General features: G+C 37.7%; 1 protein-coding gene across 3 annotated transcripts in view; it reads left to right on the forward strand.

Annotated features, from left to right (window-relative positions):
* Positions 1-21,934, forward strand: part of LOC126457600 (uncharacterized) — a 212,267-nt gene that overhangs the window by 56,183 nt on the left and 134,150 nt on the right. For all 3 annotated transcript variants that reach the window (XM_050094046.1, XM_050094045.1, XM_050094047.1), the window contains 3 exons: positions 8,204-8,255; positions 11,168-11,308; positions 20,784-21,023. In XM_050094046.1, coding sequence (XP_049950003.1) covers positions 8,204-8,255; positions 11,168-11,308; positions 20,784-21,023 — 433 coding nt within the window. The remainder of the gene's footprint in view (positions 1-8,203; positions 8,256-11,167; positions 11,309-20,783; positions 21,024-21,934) is intronic.

Genomic DNA, 21,934 nt, shown 5'->3' on the forward strand with positions numbered 1-21,934 from the left:
TCACAAACTGGTCTGATACTTTGTCAGCTCATTTTCTTCATTAGACGGCTGTGTGGAATGGTGTCAGATTCCTTCCTGAAGTGAAGGAACATGGCATGAATCTGAGTGCGGAACAAGTTGAGTTTCACAAAGCTCTGTATGCAAAATCCATGTTGATTTTTATAGAGGAGATTTTTGTCATCCAATTCTTGAGCATGAAACATGTCCCATAACTACAACAGATTGATGTCAATGAAATAGGCCCATAATTATGTGCATCTGTTCTGTGATCTTTCTTATGTCAATGATATAATCCTACAATTATGTGCATCAGTCCTAAGACTCTTCTCGGAAATGGGAATGACATGTGCTTTTTCCCAGTTGCCAGGTACATTTTATTTCTCCAGTGAACTATGGTAAACTGCTACTACAAGAGGAGCAAAGTTCTTTCACATAATCTTTGTTGAATCTTACAGTACTAGGGCTGCCCTGAAAAAAATGAGCAGCTACTTTTCACGCAAATGTAAGTTTTTTAAAAGGTTAGGTCATGCCATGACCAATCTTAGATTAACTCTCATGTGAAATGAGTAAAAACATATGTGGGAATTCTCCTTAGAGTGGATATGAGACCTCATGTAGGTGCTGTTCCTGTGGGTGCTGTGAGGAGATTGGGATAACTCATCATGGCCCATGCCTGAATACAAGAGGTAATGCCAAGTTATCAGATCTATCATAAAAAAGCATGAGGGGGTCTAAGAGCATACAAAGGCAAATCCCTGTGGTGATTGGGGCCAGGTGAGATGAACATTTTAGGTTAAATTAAAGATTCACACAAAAAGTATTAAAGGAAATTAAAGTTACAGTGACTCTCATTTCATCACATAAGAGCAGAGGGAATGAAATTGTTTCATCAGAATATTAGGCATATAAAAAATAAAGTAAATGAGTTGTTAGTTTGTTTGGAAGATAGTAGTTGGAAAGAAACTGATGTCACTTGTCTGTCTGAACATCATATAACCAATGGGGGTTCAATCTTGTAATAAATGGTTACAAATTAACTGCATTGATTGATAAAGTAGGAGTTTCACTTTCATAAAAAATGAATATGAATTCAAAAATACAGAAATCAGTAAATTTTCTATGGGATAATAATGGGCAGTGTAATCGTTTTTGTTGTTCTAAATCTTCTCTGGGTAATTGGGAAATTTCCATGATGGAATTTGATGTTTTATTGTGCTGTCTTTCAGAATGATTATTTGTTTGTGGCAACTTCATTGTAAATTTATTAAAATAATCTCACAGAAAATGTACTTTAGATAGGTTCCTGGGCACATTTGGTTTAGTGTCAACTATAAATTTCCTTTCATGAAAAATCAAGGAAGTAGTATGAAAGCTGGTTGATTTTATTTGGGGTGCTGTGGCATCTGCTATTCCTTGTTCTTTTGGCCACAAAACCCTATTTTTCAAAAAATCTCTATTCAATGTGATGGCCTTAGACCAACTTACTGGGAGGGTCTGTATGTCTGCTTGATACCACTGTAATGGTCAATGCTGGTGCCAAACCTTGCTGCACCACTAATGTCCCCATCATCCATGTTCTGCTTCCCATGGAGTGCATCCTTCATTGGGGCAAACAGATGAAAGTCTGAAGGTGCAAGGTATGAGCTGTAGGGTGGATGAGGAAGAACAGTCCTATGAAGTTTTGTAAGTTCCTCTTCAGTGTGCAGACTTGTGTGGGGTCTTGCATTGTCAGGGAGAAGGAGAACTTCATTTGCATTTTTGTGATGACAGACATGTTGAAGTCATTTCTTCAATTTCTTGAGGGTAGCACAATGCCTTTCAAAGTTTATCATTGCACCATGAGGGAGGACATCAAACAAAATAACCCCTTCAGATTCCTAGAAGACCATCATCATGACTTTACTGGCTGAGGTTGCAGCTTTGAACTTTTTCTTTGGAGGAGAGGTAGTGTGACACCACCCTATGGATTACCATTTTCTTTCTGGTTCGAAATGGTGAACCCATTTTCATAACCTGTGATGATGTGTGACAAAAAATTGTCACAGTCAGCCTTGTAATGCACAAGCAATTCTGCACAGACGGTCCTTTCTTGCATTTTATGGTCTTCTGCTAGGCAGCAAGGAATGTAGTGGATACACACCTTTGAATACCCAGCTGGTGGACAAGTACATGAGCACCACCAACAGAGATGTTCAGATGAGCAATGAAATGTTTAATCGTAATCAGTCGATCACCTCAAATGAGACTGTCCACACATTCCAACATTGCAGAAGTCACAGCTGTGCACAGCTGGCCAGCATCTGGGAGATCAGACAGGTTTGCTCAACCTGGTTGCAATGATGACAGACACCTCACTCAATGACTCACCATGGTTTTGTTCACTGACAGGCTCTGTAGACATTCTGCAAGCACCTATGAATATCTGTAATGCTCTGGTTTTCCTCCAAAAGAAACTCAATGACAGCTCTCTGCTTGGAATGAACCTTTGTTATAGACTCCATTTTGGAGGCTACATATAGCACCGTCACCTATTAGAGCTTCATGAGACTGTAGGAGCTGAAGTGGGAATATTGCATGATGTCTCACAACAAATTCTGCATTTTTTCAACTGAAATTGGCTGAGAAGAAAAATGTGTTGCATTACTTATTGAATGGCCGTTATACATTGGAAGATAATGTATTTGTACAAAAAGCAAAGTTAAACAATAACATGCTTACCTAGTTATAAACAGAATGACAGATCACGATACACTGTTAATCACATTACATAACTTCATTACAAGTACAGCCTAGAAACACTTAATGTAAACAATGAGAATGATTAACGACAAAACAGTGGAAAGTTTTAAGGTAGGCTTAAAAATGTTCACTAGGGTGAATTGTAAAGTGTACCTAATGCCAATTATAAATTCAACCTTTTTTAAAAATAAGTTTGCAACCATTTTTGAAAGAATTTTTCTGAAGAGAGTAATTTCTATAGGTATTAAAGCATGTGTGAGATCAGACAACGAAATGAAATCTATGTGAAATGTTGTTGAAAGATAGCCAGGAAAATAAGTCTTAGAAGATAACACTACATCTATTAAAGAAACTGAGCATTATCTTTTTGTTGTTGTTGTGGTCTTCAGTCCTGAGACTGGTTTGATGCAGCTCTCCATGCTACTCTATCCTGTCCAAGCTTCTTCATCTCCCAGTACCTACTGCAACCTACATCCTTCTGAATCTGCTTAGTGTATTCATCTCTTGGTCTCCCCCTACGATTTTTACCCTCCACGGTGCCGTCCAATGCTAAATTTGTGATCCCTCGATGCCTCAAAACATGTCCTACCAACCGATCCCTTCTTCTAGTCAAGTTGTGGCACAAACTTCTCTTCTCCCCAATCCTATTCAATACCTCCTCATTAGTTACGTGATCTACCCACCTTATCTTCAGCATTCTTCTGTAGCACCACATTTCGAAAGCTTCTATTCTCTTCTTGTCCAAACTAGTTATCATCCATGTTTCACTTCCATACATGGCTACACTCCATACAAATACTTTCAGAAACGACTTCCTGACACTTAAATCTATACTCGATGTTAACAAATTTCTCTTCTTGAGAAATGCTTTCCTTGCCATTGCCAGTCTACATCTTATATCCTCTCTACTTTGACCATCATCAGTTATTTTACTCCCTAAATAGCAAAACTCCTTTACTACTTTAAGTGTCTCATTTCCTAATCTAATTCCCTCAGCATCACCTGACTTAATTTGACTACATTCCATTATCCTCGTTTTGCTTTTGTTGATGTTCATCTTATATCCTCCTTTCAAGACACTGTCCATTCCGTTCAACTGCTCTTCCAAGTCCTTTGCTGTCTCTGACAGAATTACAATGTCATCGGCGAACCTCAAAGTTTTTACTTCTTCTCCATGAATTTTAATACCTACTCCAAATTTTTCTTTTGTTTCCTTTACTGCTTGCTCAATATACAGATTGAACAACATCGGGGAGAGGCTACAACCCTGTCTTACTCTCTTCCCAACCACTGCTTCCCTTTCATGCCCCTCGACTCTTATAACTGCCATCTGGTTTCTGTGCAAATTGTAAATAGCCTTTCACTCCCTGTATTTTACCCCTACCACCTTAAGAATTTGAAAGAGAGTATTCCAGTCAACATTGTCAAAAGCTTTCTCTAAGTCTACAAATGCTAGAAACGTAGGTTTGCCTTTTCTTAATCTTTCTTCTAAGATAAGTCGTAGGGTCAGTATTGCCTCACATGTTCCAACATTTCTACGGAATCCAAACTGATCTTCCCCGAGGTCGGCTTCTACCAGTTTTTCCATTCGTCTGTAAAGAATTCGCGTTAGTATTTTGCAGCTGTGACTTATTAAACTGATAGTTCAGTAATTTTCACATCTGTCAACACCTGCTTTCTTTGGGATTGGAATTATTACATTCTTCTTGAAGTCTGAGGGTACTTCGCCTGTCTCATACATCGTGCTCACCAGATGGTAGAGTTTTGTCATGACTGGCTCTCCCGAGGCCATCAGTAGTTCTTTCAGTGCTCTGTCAAACTCTTCACGCAGTATCTTATCTCCCATTTCGTCTTCATCTACATCTTCATCTTTTTATATACACTTATATAATAATTTGCTATTTTTTAGTATTTTAGACAATATTTTGTTTTCCTTTAGTCTGTGGCTTATTATTATAAAAGCCATGGTATTTTCGTTAGTAATAACACATCAGTTTCTCCCAGCTGTTTTAAAGCATTTTGTACATTTTGTTGTAGTACTTTAGCCATGTGGTGGACTTGTCCACTTTAGTGGACAGCACTTAATGTTGCTTCTTTGGCATTTTTAATCAATCCTGAGCTTGCACACTTCAGTGGGCAGCAGAAAGTGTTGCTTCTTTGGTGTTTTTAATCAATCCTGAGTTTGCAAATACACACAGGGTGCAGTGCTAGTAGGGAGTATCCACTGTAGCAGACTGCACGCATTTGCAGCCTCAGGATTGATGAAGAATGCCAAAGAAGTGACAATGTCAGGTGTCCACTGCTGTGGACAGCTGCATTATAGAGCTAAAGTTAGTGTCTTTATCAGTATTTCTCTGTAAACAACATAGATTCTTCTACGCACACGCACACACACACACACACACACACACACACACACACACAAACACACACTTATTGTGTGGACAATACGCTTCTGCAATGTAGACCAGAGATTCAGGGACTTCTGATATTCCACCTGTGCAAGTACTTACTCTCACAAAGTTACTGCAGTCACTGTCCTACTCTGAAGAAACATGTTGTCCCTTGGCTTTGTTCTCCACATGCAAATGAAAGAATAAAACTGTGCAATAGTTGTGCTGTCCTCTATAATAATTCGTTTTATAATTTTTCATTTGTAAGTATCATTTGTTGGTAAGAATGCACAGTGATACACACCACTCTTCTGGAGTGATATATAACACTGAGTCTTACAGCTGTTGCCAAATTCTCGATGATTTCATGGCATACTGTAAGCAAACCTAACAAAATCATACCTAGCAACTACACAGGTTGAATGGCAGAAACAAGTGTCCCTTGGAAACTTTTCAAAATGCGATATTTCATAAATGACTCGCAATAGGATCTGCAATGAGCACCTCTGACATTCTAATTTACCCTACTTTTATTTTGTTAATGTTAATAGGTGTTGTTTCATTTAAAAAGTGTATGTTTGCACCAAAAATACACTTTCTAAGTATTATTACAATCTGTTTTTGGCTAACAATATAAGATCCTATCAATCCATTGTGTGAAAACTGCACAGTAATAGCGATTTACATTTCCGTAATATCTGCGGTGCAATTCTTAGGTGACTCATCTTGTATATTTCTTCCACCTTTCAACTTTCCCTTCTTTGTTTAGTACTTGTTCGCATCTGAACTTTTGATTTATATACAGCTGCTTTTTCTTTCTCCAGAGGTCTCTTTAATTTTCCTATAGGTGAATCTATTTTCCCCTAGTTATACATACTTATGTAGCCTTGCATTTGCCCTCTAGCCATTTATGCTTGGTCTTGCCATGTTACCTGTTTCATAATCTGCTGCCTTCACTACTTCATGTTTCAAAGCAGCTCGTCTATCTTCTGCTGTATTCCTTTTGACTGTATCAGTCAATTCTTGGCTAATGCTCCCTTTGAAACTCTCAACAACCTCTGGTTCCTTTGACTTAGCCAGGTCTAATCTCCAAAATTCGTTACCTTTTTCCAGTTTCTTCAGTTTAATTGTAATTTATGGCCAGAGTTTACATTTGCTCTTGTAAATATTTTACAGTTTAAAACATATTCCAAAATTGCTATGTTATCATTATAAACCATCCAGTGTCTCCTGGTCACTTCTCATATGCAGTCTTCTTCCATGATTCTCAAACCATATGTTTGTGTTGAGTAACTTATGCTTTGTGAAATATTCTACTAAGTGGACTCCTCTGGCATTCCTTTCCTAAAGCTTGTATGCTCCCACAATTTTTGAAAGAATATATGGGATAAAGGAAATTATTCAGGTAGGAAAATTCAGTTGAGATCTGCAACTAAAATACAATAATTGTAGTAACATTAATTCAATAAGTACATTCTATGTTCTATTCATCTCTTCCTTTTACTGTTATTGAATTTTAGTCTCACAGCACAATATTCTATATTATATTCTTCTCTTCCTTTTACTGTTATTGAATTTTAGTCCCCCATCACAACTGAATTTTCCTATCTGAATAATTTCCTTTATCCCATACATTCCACGAATCCTTTCTTCGTTCATGGAGCCTGTAGGCATACGAATTTGCATTGCTGGTGTAGGTTTCTGCCTTGGCTGTTATAATGAATTCATTATACTGTTCATAGTAGCTTACACATATTCCTATTTTCTTATTCTTTGTTAGACCTACTCCTGCATTACTCCTGTCTGATTTTGTATTTATAACACTTTACTCACCTGATCAGAAGTCATGTTCATCCTACCACCAAACTTCATTAATTCCCACTATATCAAACTTCAACATATCCATTTCCATTTTTAATCTAAAATTCCATGCTCCGATCTGTAGAATGATAGTTTTGTTACTCCTGATGATGACATTCACCTGATAGCTCTTGTCCAGAGACCCAAATAGGGGACTGTTAACTTCTGGAATATTTTGCCAAGAAGATGCCATCATCATTTAACCATACAATAGAGCTACATGCACTTGCTTTCAGTCATTCATAGTATCACCACAGAAAGGCATCTACAGTATGGCTAACTGTATCAGTGAGGTGCACAACCACTCCATTTTGGTAAAGTCTGTGGTTCGTGGGCAATACTTAATTTATTACTTATTAGTCTGATACACTTCCCTGTTCATTAACAAATTTTCATAATCTTGAAGAATTATTGAAACTGATAATTGGTGGTAGATATAACCATTAGATTTTAATGGTGAATGTTAATGTAGGACAGTAACCAAAGAATGTGTATTCTCTAACTCTGTTAGTTGCCAATGTGTGTATATATATATATATATATATATATATATATATATATATATATATATATATATATATATATATATATATAAAAAAAACAAAGATGATGTGACTTACCAAACGAAAGCGCTGGCACGTCGATAGACACACAAACAAACACAAACATACACACAAAATTCAAGCTTTCACAACAAACTGTTGCCTCATCAGGAAAGAGGGAAGGAGAGGGAAAGACAAAAGGATGTGGGTATTAAGGGAGAGGGTAAGGAGTCATTCCAATCCCGGGAGCGGAAAGACTTGTCTGTTTGTGTCTGTATATGTGTGGATGGATATGTGTGTGTGTGCGAGTGTATACCCGTCCTTTTTTCCCCAAGGTAAGTCTTTCCGCTCCCGGGATTGGAATGACTCCTTACCCTCTCCCTTAAAACCCACATCCTTTCGTCTTTCCCTCTCCTTCCCTCTTTCCTGATGAGGCAACAGTTTGTTGCGAAAGCTTGAATTTTGTGTGTATGTTTGTGTTTGTTTGTGTGTGTATATATATATGTGTGTGTGTGTGTGTGTGTGTGTGTGTGTGTGTGTGTGTGTGTGTGTGTGTTGCCTTAATGTGACAGAATGTTATTATTATTATCATTCTTATTATTATTAGATATAATTATGATAATTGAGTGTACTGTGTCATTTGATTATGAGGTCTGTCTTTTATTTCAGATGGGCATAAGTCAAGGTGGATGCAGTGCTGTAATTGAAAGAAACAATACAGGTAAATAACAAATACTACGTACTTCAAAAGCCTAGAGATTGTCAGAACAGAAAAAAACTGGATGAGGCTGATAGAATGAAAACTGGAGATATCCTGTCATTGTTTGTAATGTCATGTTGTAGGTAGTCATCTTTTGATCTAGATGTTTGCATAATGTGTTGAGTGAAAATAATCATAGTATGTGTAGTGGAGACACTGAGTGATATTTAGTCACATACTCAGTAGCTGGAACGTAGTAAAAACCTCATAAGTGCTTGCAGTTGTTCAGCACACCTAAAGATACAGATGCAAACTCAACTATGTTGTTCAATTATTGAAGCTCAGAAGTATGCAAGCTGAACTAGAATCTTCCAGTCCTTGTTTATATGCTTATTGAAGCTCACCACTTCAGATATATAGTTAGTGGTTACCTTTACCTGTTGCATTGTAATACATGTAGGATTTCCAGCATCATGTAGGCTTAAATCTTGAGTTTCAGCACCTTCATTTTGTGTTTGAATATTTTAAAATAAATGCAGGTTGTTTGGTTGACTGGAAGATGATTGATAACATCTTGCCTGCCTCATGCTTTTTATTTCTCCCTTAGATTAGACAATGAAATGCTTGAAGTAATTTATTTTTATTGGTAAAATAAAACAATAGAAATTCCAGGTTGAAATATCAACAACGTAGGAAAAGATAGAGTACTATTACCATAAAGATGACACCTTAAGTTGTAGACAGGCCTAATTAAAAGACATGTACACATTAGCTTTCAGCCTTCATCAGAAAAAGAAAGAGAAACACACACCATTCATTCACACAAAGAAGCACACCTTACCCACACATTATCGCCAACTCCAGCTGCTCGTACCAGAATTTATTGGTAAGTCATGTTTAAGATATAGACCTGTAAATAATACTGTGTGAGCAAAATAAATCTGTCCCAGAAAATATTTATAAGACTGTGAGAAATTGATACATGTTAATGAACAGGAGAACTGCCTGTCAGGGAAAATGCTGGAAATTGGATGCTGTCTTTTGTCTTTGCACATGCATTTTCTGCACAGTCTGTTCCAAGAACTTCACTGTGTCATTATGTTTGAGTGACTGAGAGGAGCAGACATGTTTGTTGACCAGTTAAGTTAACACAAAATGGCACTCATGATAAAACAGCACATGTTCATTGTCAGGTATTACACAAAGCACAGTTACAGGAAATGTGTATGATACTGTATATGCAAGAGTTTAAGACTGGAAGTGTTTCGACAAAACCTCGAACACAAATATTAGTGGCAAAATGGTGTGAAATGGGCTTTGTAGTGAATAAAAGAATTTGAACACAAGATAACACTGTTCAAGTGCAGAAAATACTGGAACAAAATCTGATGGAATGCCAATGCCTTTTATCTATGCAAGTGGGAATTAAGAGATTTTCCTGTCAAAATACTGTTAAAAAGGACCTGCCATTCTTAAAAATTTACTGTTGTGCATGAGTTAAAGCCTGCAGATGAACTTCCATCCATTTAACTATGCAAGTGGTTTCTGAGTGAAGTGGAATCAAGACTTTTGGATCATCTGTTTCTCATTTTTCCAGATGAGGCCTGATTCAGCTTGTCAGGGTATATGAACTCACAGTATACGTGCCATTAAAAATCTCCAACAGTGTGTGTGTGTGTGTGTGTGTGTGTGTGTGTGTGTGTGTGTCTATAACAGACACACATACACAGAAGTGCCAAAAAAACTGGTATGGCATGTGCATTCAAATACAGAGATTAGTAAACAAGCAGAATACCATGCAGTGGTCTGCAATGCCCATGTTAGACAACAAGTGTCTGTCGCAGTCGTTGCTGCTGCTACAATGGCAGCTTATCAAGATTTAAGTGAGTTTGAATGTGGTGTTATAGCCAGCGCATGAGCAATGGCACACAGTATCCCTGAGGTAGTGATGAAGTGGGGATTTTCCCATACGGCCATTTCACCATGTACCGTGAGTATCAGGAATCTGGTAAAACATCAAATCTCTGACATCGCTGTGCCCTTGATGACTGCATGACACAAAGCTTTATGCCTTGCCTGGGCCCGTCAATACCGGCAGTGGACTGTTGATGACTGGAAACATGTTGCCTGGTTGGACGAGTCTCATTTCAAATTGTATCGAGTGGACGGATGTGTATGGGTATGGAGATAACCTCATGAATCCATGGACCCTGCATGTCAGCAGGGGACTGTTCAAGCAGGTTGAGGCTCTGTAATGGTGTGGAATGTGTGCAGTTGGAGTGATATGGGACCCCTGATACATGTAGATATGACTCTAACAGGTGACACATATGTAAGCATCCTGTATGATCACCTGCATCCATTCATGTCCTTTGTGCATGCCGATGGATTTGGGCAATTCCAGCAGGACAATGCAACACCCCACACATCAAGAATTGCTGCAGAGTAGCTTCAGAGACACTCTTCTGAGTTTAAACACTTCCACTGGCCACTAAACTCCCCAGACATGAACATTATTGAGTACATATGGGATGCCTCGTAACGTGCTTTTCAGAATAGATCTCCACCCCCTCATACTCTTATGAATTTATGGACAGCCCTGCAGGATTCATGGTGTCAATTCCCTCCATGACTACTTCAGACATTAGTTGAGTCCACGCCACGTTGTGTTGCGGCACTTCTGCATGCTCACGGGGGTCCTACACGATATTAGGCAGGTGTACCAGTTTGTTTGGCTCTTCAGTATGTGTGTGTGTGTGTGTGTGTGTGTGTGTGTGTGTGTGTGAGTGTGTGTGTGCCTGCATCACAACACAACACTTAAAAGTTTATGTGAGTGCAACCATTATTTTGTTCTAAACTATTGAAAACTATATTTCATTCTACAAAATGTAAATACAGAACTGAACATCAGTTCAACTAATGTTTTTTTGCAGCATGCTGGGATATGAGTTTTCCTTCATGGAACAGTCCACCCTTAAATGGAAGACATTTCAAGCTAAAAACATACTGCTACAATAATGGTGCTTATCAACGAACAGGCCTTAATGCTACCATAAACTCTGGGAGTTGGACAGGTTTGTGCAATCTCATGTAGGGCATAAACATGACATTAAATTAATATTCTTTTATTATTAGGGTCTGAAGTGCTACTGACCTTTTTGATGCCTCAAAAGTCTAAGGAATTGCTTTTTGACTCCCCCTTCTGTAATTATTTGATGTGGTGAACAGTTATTGAATAAATGTAAATGGCACTGTAGAATTTCCATTTCCATTCATTTCCCATTTATTGGCACAAAACTTGGTTCCAATGATCACCTTTATTGTAATATATCAACATCAATTTTCTGGATCAAACTTGCAAGCTACATTGATTATGAGTGGTCACACAAATTCAGTTGTGGGAAAGATTAACATAAGAAACATGCATCTTGACTGTTCAGTCATGACTTAGAACCATACTTACTAAATACTAACTGCAGGCTGATTAAAACAAATAACATAGTGTCAGAACTGTTTGAATACTTGCCCACCACTGATTGTTGGTTTGTGCGCAATACCTATATCTCAGATGAGTGGGGTATAAATATTAAAAAATATGAAAATACAGACCTGTTACATTTGGATATTAACAGAAAAGACAGCAAAAGTAAAACATACAAACACAATGTAGATGGTGAATTTATCTTGATTAGCTATTAGCTGTAGAATCTGAAACTGGGAAGGTTATAGGCACTGTTGATACTTTTCTCGGGTATGCAGCTGGATAATGTAGTCATCTTGATACAATATTTCAACAGACAAACTGGCCACCATCTTCAGGTGAGTGTGCTGATGTACAGTCTTGCTGTTAACTCTTGTAAAACACAGTTCCAGCGAGATTATGCATCAGCATACTCATATGAAGATAGTGGCCTGTTGGTCCATTGAAATACTGAGTCAAGATGACTACATTATCTGGCTGCATATCCCAGAAGAGTATTATCAGTTATTACTCAGGAAGGTCTATTTAATCACATATAGGTGTTGTTTACCATGATGTAGAAATTTTAATGTCTACTGGGATTTACAAAGCCTTTAAAGAATAATGTAGAAAGGCAATTTCTATAATTTGAATATTTTATTAACTAACAAATTATTTTAGTGAAATTATTCATATTTGGAATCAGAGTAATTGCAGCTAAAAAACTATTAAAGTAGAATTTTGAGGTGATTACATTTTAAGTTTGGAACAGCCTGGAAAATGGAAATGTTGACTATGAATAACTTATGAAATACTGAATAACAACACTGGAAATTCTTGGATGGAACAATACATAAAATAAAGGAAAAGCAACCACTCACCTTTAGCAGACTTTTGTGTGAAGTGTAAGCACATTTAACAGTAAATGGCATTTATTAGCTTTCCAACTGTGGCTCTTTCTCCAGCAAAAGTACACACATTCATACACTTAAACTTACACTGTCGCAGCAGCATAAATAAAAATTTTGCTGCTATATGTACACATGGTATATGTGTTGCATTTGTAATGGACAAAAAATTATGTATTTAAGGAGCAGAACTGTAGCAAGACGGAGTTATTTCAGCTTGCTGCATCTCCTCACCACACATTGGATTATATAGATAGACATTATAAATAGCTAACTGGATAATCCAATTTTTTAAAAATCACAATAAATTTTTAGTTCAGTCAAATCATAACAAACCACAGGTTGTCACAAAACATTAAATATACAGAAATTTTGGCCAGGTTACCACTGACCGTTACATATATCATACGTTTACATATAGATATTGCAAGATATGGCAAGCTAATCATTGTCATGCAAAATGAAATTTTTTTAAAAATGTTAAAAAGTGCAGAATTATCAATTACAATTTGATGCATCCATATAATCTGTGTGTTGAACATTTGAGGACTTCTGCAATTTTTTTTAAAAGTGTCAAAAACTTGGTACTTTATATGAAGCCACTTTTTTAAATTTTTTTCATACCTCTCCATTTCCGCTATCCTTGCCACTAACTATACTTAGTTTAGTTTCCTTCTCTGAGTCCATTTCTTAGGTTGTCCCCCAGCATTTATATGTCCTTGGATTGAGTCCTTTTTGCTACCACAATTCAGTGTCTACTTCCTCAATGACATGGAAAAAACAAAGAGAAGAATTCTACATCTGTAAATATATATAAACCATGCTAATTATTTTCTGTTGCTTGATAGTTGTTCATATTATATACAAACTTATCTTCAAAATGCAATTAATTAATCTTTTCATGTCATTTAATGCCTATTATATAAATTCAATATTAATGTCAGTCTACATTCTTTCAGTTCAGTTTCCCATATGATTTTATAACAATAAGTCTTAAATACTTTATAAGATACACATAGAGAGAAAGAAAACACCCAAATTACAAGGAAGATTATGTTCATGGTGTACTATTATTCTGAAAGAGAATACATACTAGTAATTTCAATGAAAGAAAATTAGTCACAAACCAAAATCATGCCATTATAAATATTTACTTCTTTACATTATATTCATTTTATTCTCTTGATTTATCTACTGATCTCTCATTATGCCATGTCCTTGCTTCAATCTGATGTTTCTTAGCATATTTATCCAATTCTTTTTTGTGAGGAGTTCATTTTTAACTTGAACAGTCACTAAAATGTGAATGTGGATGGAGCATACATATTGAGGCTTTTCTTTTTTTAATGGGTACTAATCTGACTATTGTGCCAATGACCTAGTGTGTTAATTTGTTTGTGTGACAGCATGCGTTGTTTACTTAGTTTTACCAGTTTGTGTGATGCATAGTATATATTACTTTAAAAAATATCACTTTACTTTTACTTTACTTTTTCTTATAACTTCTGATTGTCCACTGACAAGGTACCTAACAAAACCCTAACATTAAAAATTACATACTATTCCTTCATATTCTTCAATTATTATTTTGTTAATTCTGATATGATAGTTCTCATATGACACTGTCTGTCAAAAAAGTGGGAAACCCGAAGGCCATGTACAGATGTCAATGTAACTTCAGTGGGTATGTAAATGATTAGAGTTGCAATTCTCAATGGCAGATAGAATGGGCCCCACATTGTATTAGTGCTGTTCATGTTTAGTGTTGTTACCATGCCTGGTGGGATATGTGAGATACATGAACAGCATAAGATGCTGAGTTATCACTATGAAGGACATGGAGAAAATGTGTGTGCATTTGAGGTGTTTTCAGCACCTGACATAGTTTGAGAGGGGCCTCAGTGTTGGTCTCTGTTTGACTGGAGTATTGAATTGTGTAGCTTCCAGATTTGTGGTGCATTTGGCTGTGACAGTGGTCTGAGTTTCCAGATTTTTGGTGCATTTGCCTGTGACAGTGGTCTGATGTTGGTCAGCATGGCAAAATCAGGGCAAGTATACTCAAAAGGAAGAAAGGAAGGTTAGGGTTTAATGTTCTATCAACATAAAAGTCATTAAAGATGGAGCACAAGTTCAGAATGTTTGAAGGATAAAAAAAGTCAGCTGATCCCTTTCATAGGAACCATCCAAGCACTTGCTGGGGCAATTTAGGGAAATCAGGAGTAACCTGAATTTGGATGGACAGATGGGGATTTGAAGTATTGTCCCCCCAAAATGAGTCCAGTAATTTAACCACTGTGACACATTGCCTTGTGCAGGCATACCTGTCATTATTATTCTGGTCACTTATGTCTGAGCTGTACTAAAGATGACAGCCATATTGTGCACCGAGAACATCATAACACATTCACATCTACACCTGCCATGTGATAACAAGTAATGGTCTCTCTACAAAATTCATTGTAACAACCCCCATTGGATAGAGAGTAGTAGCAGCTGGACTGTGGAATTACCATTCCATGTGCAGGCTGCTGTTGACACCAAAACAAAAATAGCTGCTTTTGGAGTGGTGGTCTAACGTTTTTGACAACTAAGCGTGTGTGAAGTCTATGTGCAAACTTCTCACTTCTCTTATATGAGTCTACTTACTTGGTGTATACAGCCGATCTTCTTCTCTGGATAACCAGCTTCTGGAATCTCTCTAAACTTCTTCTCCGAAGAATGATGCTGGTTACAGGAACCTTCAAGGCTCTCTCACCACTTGTGAAATAATTCGGTACTCGAAGAATACTTTTCAATAACTATTGGTATATTTGAGCTTCTTAAGAACAGAGTTCACACTTTACGCATAAACATTTAACTTCTTGTAAGTAACTTGTATGTGTTACATTAGAAACATATTTAAGTCCATTTAGAAAAGAGTTGGCTTTACAACCATGTCTCTACTACAAACATATTGTAAAAATATGTCTTGCCTCCAGCAAGTCCAAGATATGAGTTATTTTCACAATTCAGAGTTAAATTGTTCTTATGTCACTATCAATAGTCACAATTACAAACAGCACCGAATAACACAGAAAGTCCTTGGTTCTTCTGTGTGCTTTCACTATGAATCACAAGGATTGCCTGACAAGTACTTGTTGGTGCCGTTCAACTGCTGTGTTGATCTTTTGCTCTCAACTGATTTCACACCTGCACACACAGACAGGTGATGCACAGTCGATAGGATTCCTTTCTCACACTCACATCTAAAATATCATGTGTTCAAGATGGTGGAAGGCTGAGTGGTTCTAGAATTTATGCAGAAATTCTCAAACACTTTAGTGGCATGACAAAGAAGCATGAACTGCTGATGAATGGCATTGCATTATGTTCAGCAATAAGTCATGGTTCTGGACTGTTCTGCATAACCATCATCAAAAAGTATGGCAGTGACCTGAGGATAGTTCCCAGTCTTCCAATGTTTTGGAGACGCACAGTGTTGTTACTGCAGGCATCATGGTGTGGGGAGCCAAGTATGATGACAGGTCACAGCTGGTAGTAATTGAAGGAACTCAGACAGCAAAGAAATCAGTACATCATGGATGTCTTGCATCATCATGTGTTACTTTTGATGTGATGGCTTATGCAACAGTATTGTGGGACTATTTTTCAAAAGGACAATGCATAACGACATGTGAGCTGTCTGTGTAAAGTTAAGACATTCTTGTGACAGGCAAGAACCCCAGATCTGTCCCTGACATAACATACGTGGGACCACCTCAGATGTCAACACAGTTCTAGTGCCATTATCCAGGATATCAATGACAGTTAAGAATGCAGTGAGGATAGAATAGCTTTATGACTCCCTTCCCAACAAGATAAGATCATGTGGCCAGGCCAGAGGGGTGCAACATCATAATGATAAGTGGGCTCATACTACTAGGTTCTTTGTAAATGTGACTTAATTTCATAATCACTGAAATAACAGCATGTACCCGCTCAAACCATGAAGTTTCATTTCATACCCTCCTCCCCTCCTTGTTGGGCATTGTAATAAATAATTCTCCTTCCACATTTCACCAAAATTCATAGTGCCTTTTCAGCTGTCCTTACAGCTTCAGCAGAACACACTATTATTAACTTTCACTCTTTCTTACAAAGACAGTGCATCTACTTTCAAAACGTATCTTACTAGATACTGGCTATAACAGTGCAGTACTGCAAGATATCCATCACAATTTTCATTTACCTCACTCCTTTGTGAGTGCCAAAGCCCTACCAAAGAGTGTGGTTCAGTTGCTCCATCATGAGTGCTACTGAGTCACAAGAGGAATATTCCTACTCCAGTCCTGTTACAGGCGACTCCTATTCCATCAAGACAGGGCCACCTGCGAAAGCAGCCATGTGATCTACCAAATAAGTTGCAACCACTGTGTTGCATTTTACAACAACTAAAAGACTGTCTGTCTGTACAAATATCCAGTGCCAGATTGTGACCAAAAGAATGCTGGAACACTCAGTTGCTGAACATGGTGCCTCTGACATGAGGTACTATAGAGAGAGTAGAGGTAACTGATACTGGTCACGTGTGACATATGGTTTACATGCACAGTACTGAAGAGGCCACTTGGAATTGCACTGACAGCATGCAGGATGGGTGCAGCAGACCCACACAGTGAGGCTGGGAGCATGTGGAATTGTCAAATTCCACCTGCTGTTCAGACCTGATGTCATGTCTACCTGGCAGCACTCACAAAGAATTGTATAACATTGTACATGTTTGTGCACATGCAGCACAAACCATAGCACTTACACTAAAGCATGATGTACCATTTAAGGAGGCGAAAGAGACTATTCAGCAGATATGAAGATATACCATGAAAGTCAAACAGTGGAAAATCCAGGATGGAAAGGATAGTTGCTACTCACCATATAGTGGAGATGCTGAGTTGCAGATAGGCACAACAAAAAGACTGTCACAAAATAAACTTTCGGCCAACAACACCTTTCTCAAAAATAGCTGACACACACACACACACACACACACACACACACACACACACACACGCACGACTGCAGTCTCCGGCAGCTGAAGCCACACTGTGAGCAGCAGCAGCAGTGCATGATGGGAGAGGCAACTGGTTGGGGGTGAGGAGGAGGCTGGGGCAAAGAGGGGGAGGGATAGCAGGGTAGAGGTGGGGGATGGTGAATTGCTGCCGCGGAGCATGCAGGGATGAGGTGGAGAGAGGGAAGGACAGCTAGGTGCAGACAGGAGGTTAAATGGAGGGCTGGGGAGAGGTGGGGGGTGAGGGGGGATAGCAGGAAAGGAGAGAAGTAAAAATACTGGGTGCTTTGGTGGAATAGAGGGCTGTGTAGTGCTGGAGTGGGAACAAGGAAGGGGTTGGATGGGTGATGACTAATGAAGGTTGAGGCCAGGAGGGTTACGGGAATGTAGGATATACTGCAGGGAGAGCTCCCACCTGCACAACTCAGAAAAGCTGGTGTTGGTGGGAAGTATCCATATGACACAGAGTTTGAAGCAGTTGTTGAAATTAAGAATGTTGAATTGGGCGGCATGCTCTGCACTAGGGTGGTCCAGTTGTTTCTTGGCCACAGCTTGTCGGTGGCCATTCACATGGACAGACAGCTTGTTGGTTGTCTTGCTCACATAGAATACAGCACAGTGATTACAGCTTAGCTTGTAGATTACATGACTGATTTCACAGGTGGCCCTGCCTTTGATGGGATAGGTGATGTTTGTGACCGGACTGGAGTAGGTGGTGTTGCAAGGATGTATGGGACAAGTCTTGCGTCCACGTCTATTACAGGGACATGAGCCATGAGGTGAGGGACTGGGAGGAGATTGAGGATACTGTTGGTCATGGTGACATGGTGATGCCCGACAGATTCCAAACCAACAACCTCCTCCCTAGTTGCCATCTGGATTGAGGGTGAGGGCACCCTATCCACTTTCTTCCAGAATCTCAACTATTTCTCCCCAATTTGCTTCACCTGGTCCTACACAACCCAACAAACCACCTTCCTAAATGTTAAGCTCTACCTCAAAGATGGCTATACCAGTATCTCTGTCCATATCAAACCTACTAACCACCAGCAATACCTCCACTTTGACAGCTGCCACCCGTTTCATACCAAGAAGTCTCTTCCTTCTCACCCTGACCTGTGGTTCCAGGTGATTTTCCCAAAACCTACCCCTTTTGCTAGACTTCTTCAGTTCTTTTCCTTCACCCTTCTTCCTTCCCCTTCAACCCTTCTGTGTGAAGAAGGAGCCACTGGCTCTGAAAACTTGCCAGCCACAACAGTCTTTTATGTGTGTGTTCTACTATCACTTGGTGAGTAGATTTTATAACTCACAGAAAGGTATACAAAGCAAGAAAGTTAAGCAACACACTGTAAAACAATTTTTACTTTGGTATAAAATGCAATCAGTAGGATAGACTTATAAAATAATATGCATAAGATATACAAACCCTGGTTTTTTTAACTATAGTTGGTTGTTGACGATTCCAAGTGACAATTGTGTTAGGTGCGTGTGCTTGCTTTCCACTTGAAAAAACTATATATCCTACAAATTATGTCTCTCCCTTGCTTATGCAGAATGTATCACTTACCATCACCATCAGCAATAATAACTCGCAACAATAGGTGGCTGTCGAACGGCGTGTTCTGCGCAACTATGTCATGCATTCTCTGACAGCCAGTGAGCATTCAGGAGTGTTTTGAGCACTCTGTTCTGAATGCTGTAGCTAATGTGAGGATTAAACATGATTGTAGTGAATTGTTTAGTGAATTTTTATTCCATTTGTTGCGAGTTATTATTGCTGATGGTGATGGTAAGTGATACATTCTGCATAAGCAAGGGAGAGACATAATTTGTAGGATATATAGTTTTTTCAAGTGGAAAGCAAGCACATGCACCTAACACAATTGTCACTTGGAATTGTCAACAATGCAGTCCTCGTCTGTGCCTCAACATGTGCAAACTGCCATCATTCATGGATCTGACTATAGTGACATTTCATTTAGCAAGCAATTCAGCAATTTTGCAGCACTCATATTAATTTGCAGCAATGCTGCATTGTTCCTGCATGACTTTATGTCACAATTACAACACCTGGTATTTATTTTCAAAAATTGGTTATTTTCATTCAGTTATTAAGTACCTGACAATACAGAGTATTTTTTGTTTTGTTTTTAATTTCTGATATGTTTATTTATTCAAACTTCCAGCATACTGGAACAGCTGTGGGTTAACAACTTCTGTTAATCAGTACAACAAAAACCAGTCCAAAGTTACAAATTTCACTTTCACTCAGTGACTAGTTTGGTCACAGGCCCCATTTACAAATCGCCATAACATGGTCAAAAATGATATTTCTGAAAATATAAAGCCAAGAACATTTTTGACATGGTTTTTGTGTGTTTTGAAATACCATTTTTGACTATGTTATGATGATTTGAAAATGTGTATGACCCGAACCCAGTCACCAAATGAATAAAAAAAGTGAAATTTGCAACTTTGGACTGATTTTCCATTGAACTGATGTTTGTTTTGGTTTGCTCTTAAGAATGATTTTTCTGTTGCAACAATTCTGTGTAAGTTTCATGAGTGAATCAGCCCTTCAGTAACATCAAAGTATATTTTTAACTTCTTTATTATTGACCAACGTCTCACTTGATGGTTTATGCATTTGTATAAAACTGATAATTATAAGTTATCATAAAGTATATCATCCTAAACTACTATTTTGTTTTGTTAACATCTACAATACGTTATAATGTAAATTCAAAATATGAAATGAAGCTGACCCATATATTTCTGAATACAGACCATGATTAATTGATGTACCATTTAATGATTATTTTATGAGCAATAACTTCATATAAGTAAAACATTGAGCAGCCACTCTTCCCACTTTTGAAGTCCTAGCAAAATTTAAAACAAAATAACTGTTTTAAATCAAATTACAGTAATCTGAAACTCATAAACAAAATCTGAAGTTTTTGTTCAGTGACATTATTAATTAAAATTATAACAGTACTATATTATAAATCTATGCTGAGGACTGTGTACTTTTTTAATTGTGTGAACAGATGAGTACCAATAGTTTCAATCTTTGTATTTTATAAGAGAAATACATTTGAATGAACTCAGCTCGCTTATCATATGTTTCTTTTCAGAAGCTGCCTTTAGATTCAAAATTGAGGGGAAGAATTATGTTTCCTGCGTACAATTTATCCATAATGCTAGTATAAATGACAACTTTATGTTGTTTTATGACTGCATATGGCATGAAAATGATCTTTATGGAGAACAAATGAAAGTAGACTACTTCCTGAAAGACCAGAACAGAGATACTATGGAATTTGGAAGTTTCCACTTTATTCTTCCACAGTGTCACTTTAACGAGATAGGAGATCGTATGTATGATTTTATTTTACTTTTCATTTATTTTAAGTATGGTGGTTGGTTCTCCTGTAAACATAGACAGTTAATCAGTTTTTGACAGGAGTATTTAAAATGGATGTAATGCTATGCATCACTGCTAAATGGGTATTAACAGGAAATAGAATGGAAGTGCTTACCAGCAACATGAAAAACTCATATTTATACCCATGAAGGAGAGCACTAAACATTGCAACAGCAAGTGCTTTGTTGTCCTTTGAAGCATAACACTGTCACATGATGAATTTCTAGCAATGTTTACACAGTGATCAGAACATTTATTCAACAATATACCATGCACACCAGTATTTTGTGACATTTATTTACATTAGTTTGTGCATGAATCAACGTTTTATCTAAATAAACCAAGAGCCGGTATAAATTCAGTGGTTTGGTCTTTTGTAGAAATCTGTGTTCTCTATGTAATTTTTTTAATATGTTACTTTAAAAATCTGGAACCACTAGATACAATAATTTTTTGTGGTCTAATGTGGGCAGACATGCACATTGAAGGTGGCGGTTGCTGAACACAATAATAAGGTAATGATTCTGGATGGTATGGGCGCTCAACAGTATACACAAAAATGAGGTACCACAAAAAAAAGAAAGAAAAAAAACCTACTGAACAGTATCTGAAATGAGAGAAATTAGATCACGGTTGATAAAAAGAAGTTCATAAACAGAACATTTTCAGGAACACAATTGAGTATCACACATTTTCTGTGTTAAGAAAAAAGTCACTGCCCTCTGCATTCTTAACTGTTGAGGATTTTAGTAAAATAGGCTAGATACATTGTTTGTTGAAGCAGGTGACTAACATGTGATGTGATTAGGCAGCTAAAGAAGTCACCTGGTTTAGACTGACACAGCTGCAACATTTCAGCTT

This window comes from Schistocerca serialis, chromosome 2 (genome assembly GCF_023864345.2).
Source record: "Schistocerca serialis cubense isolate TAMUIC-IGC-003099 chromosome 2, iqSchSeri2.2, whole genome shotgun sequence".
Lineage (NCBI taxonomy): Eukaryota > Metazoa > Arthropoda > Insecta > Orthoptera > Acrididae > Schistocerca > Schistocerca serialis.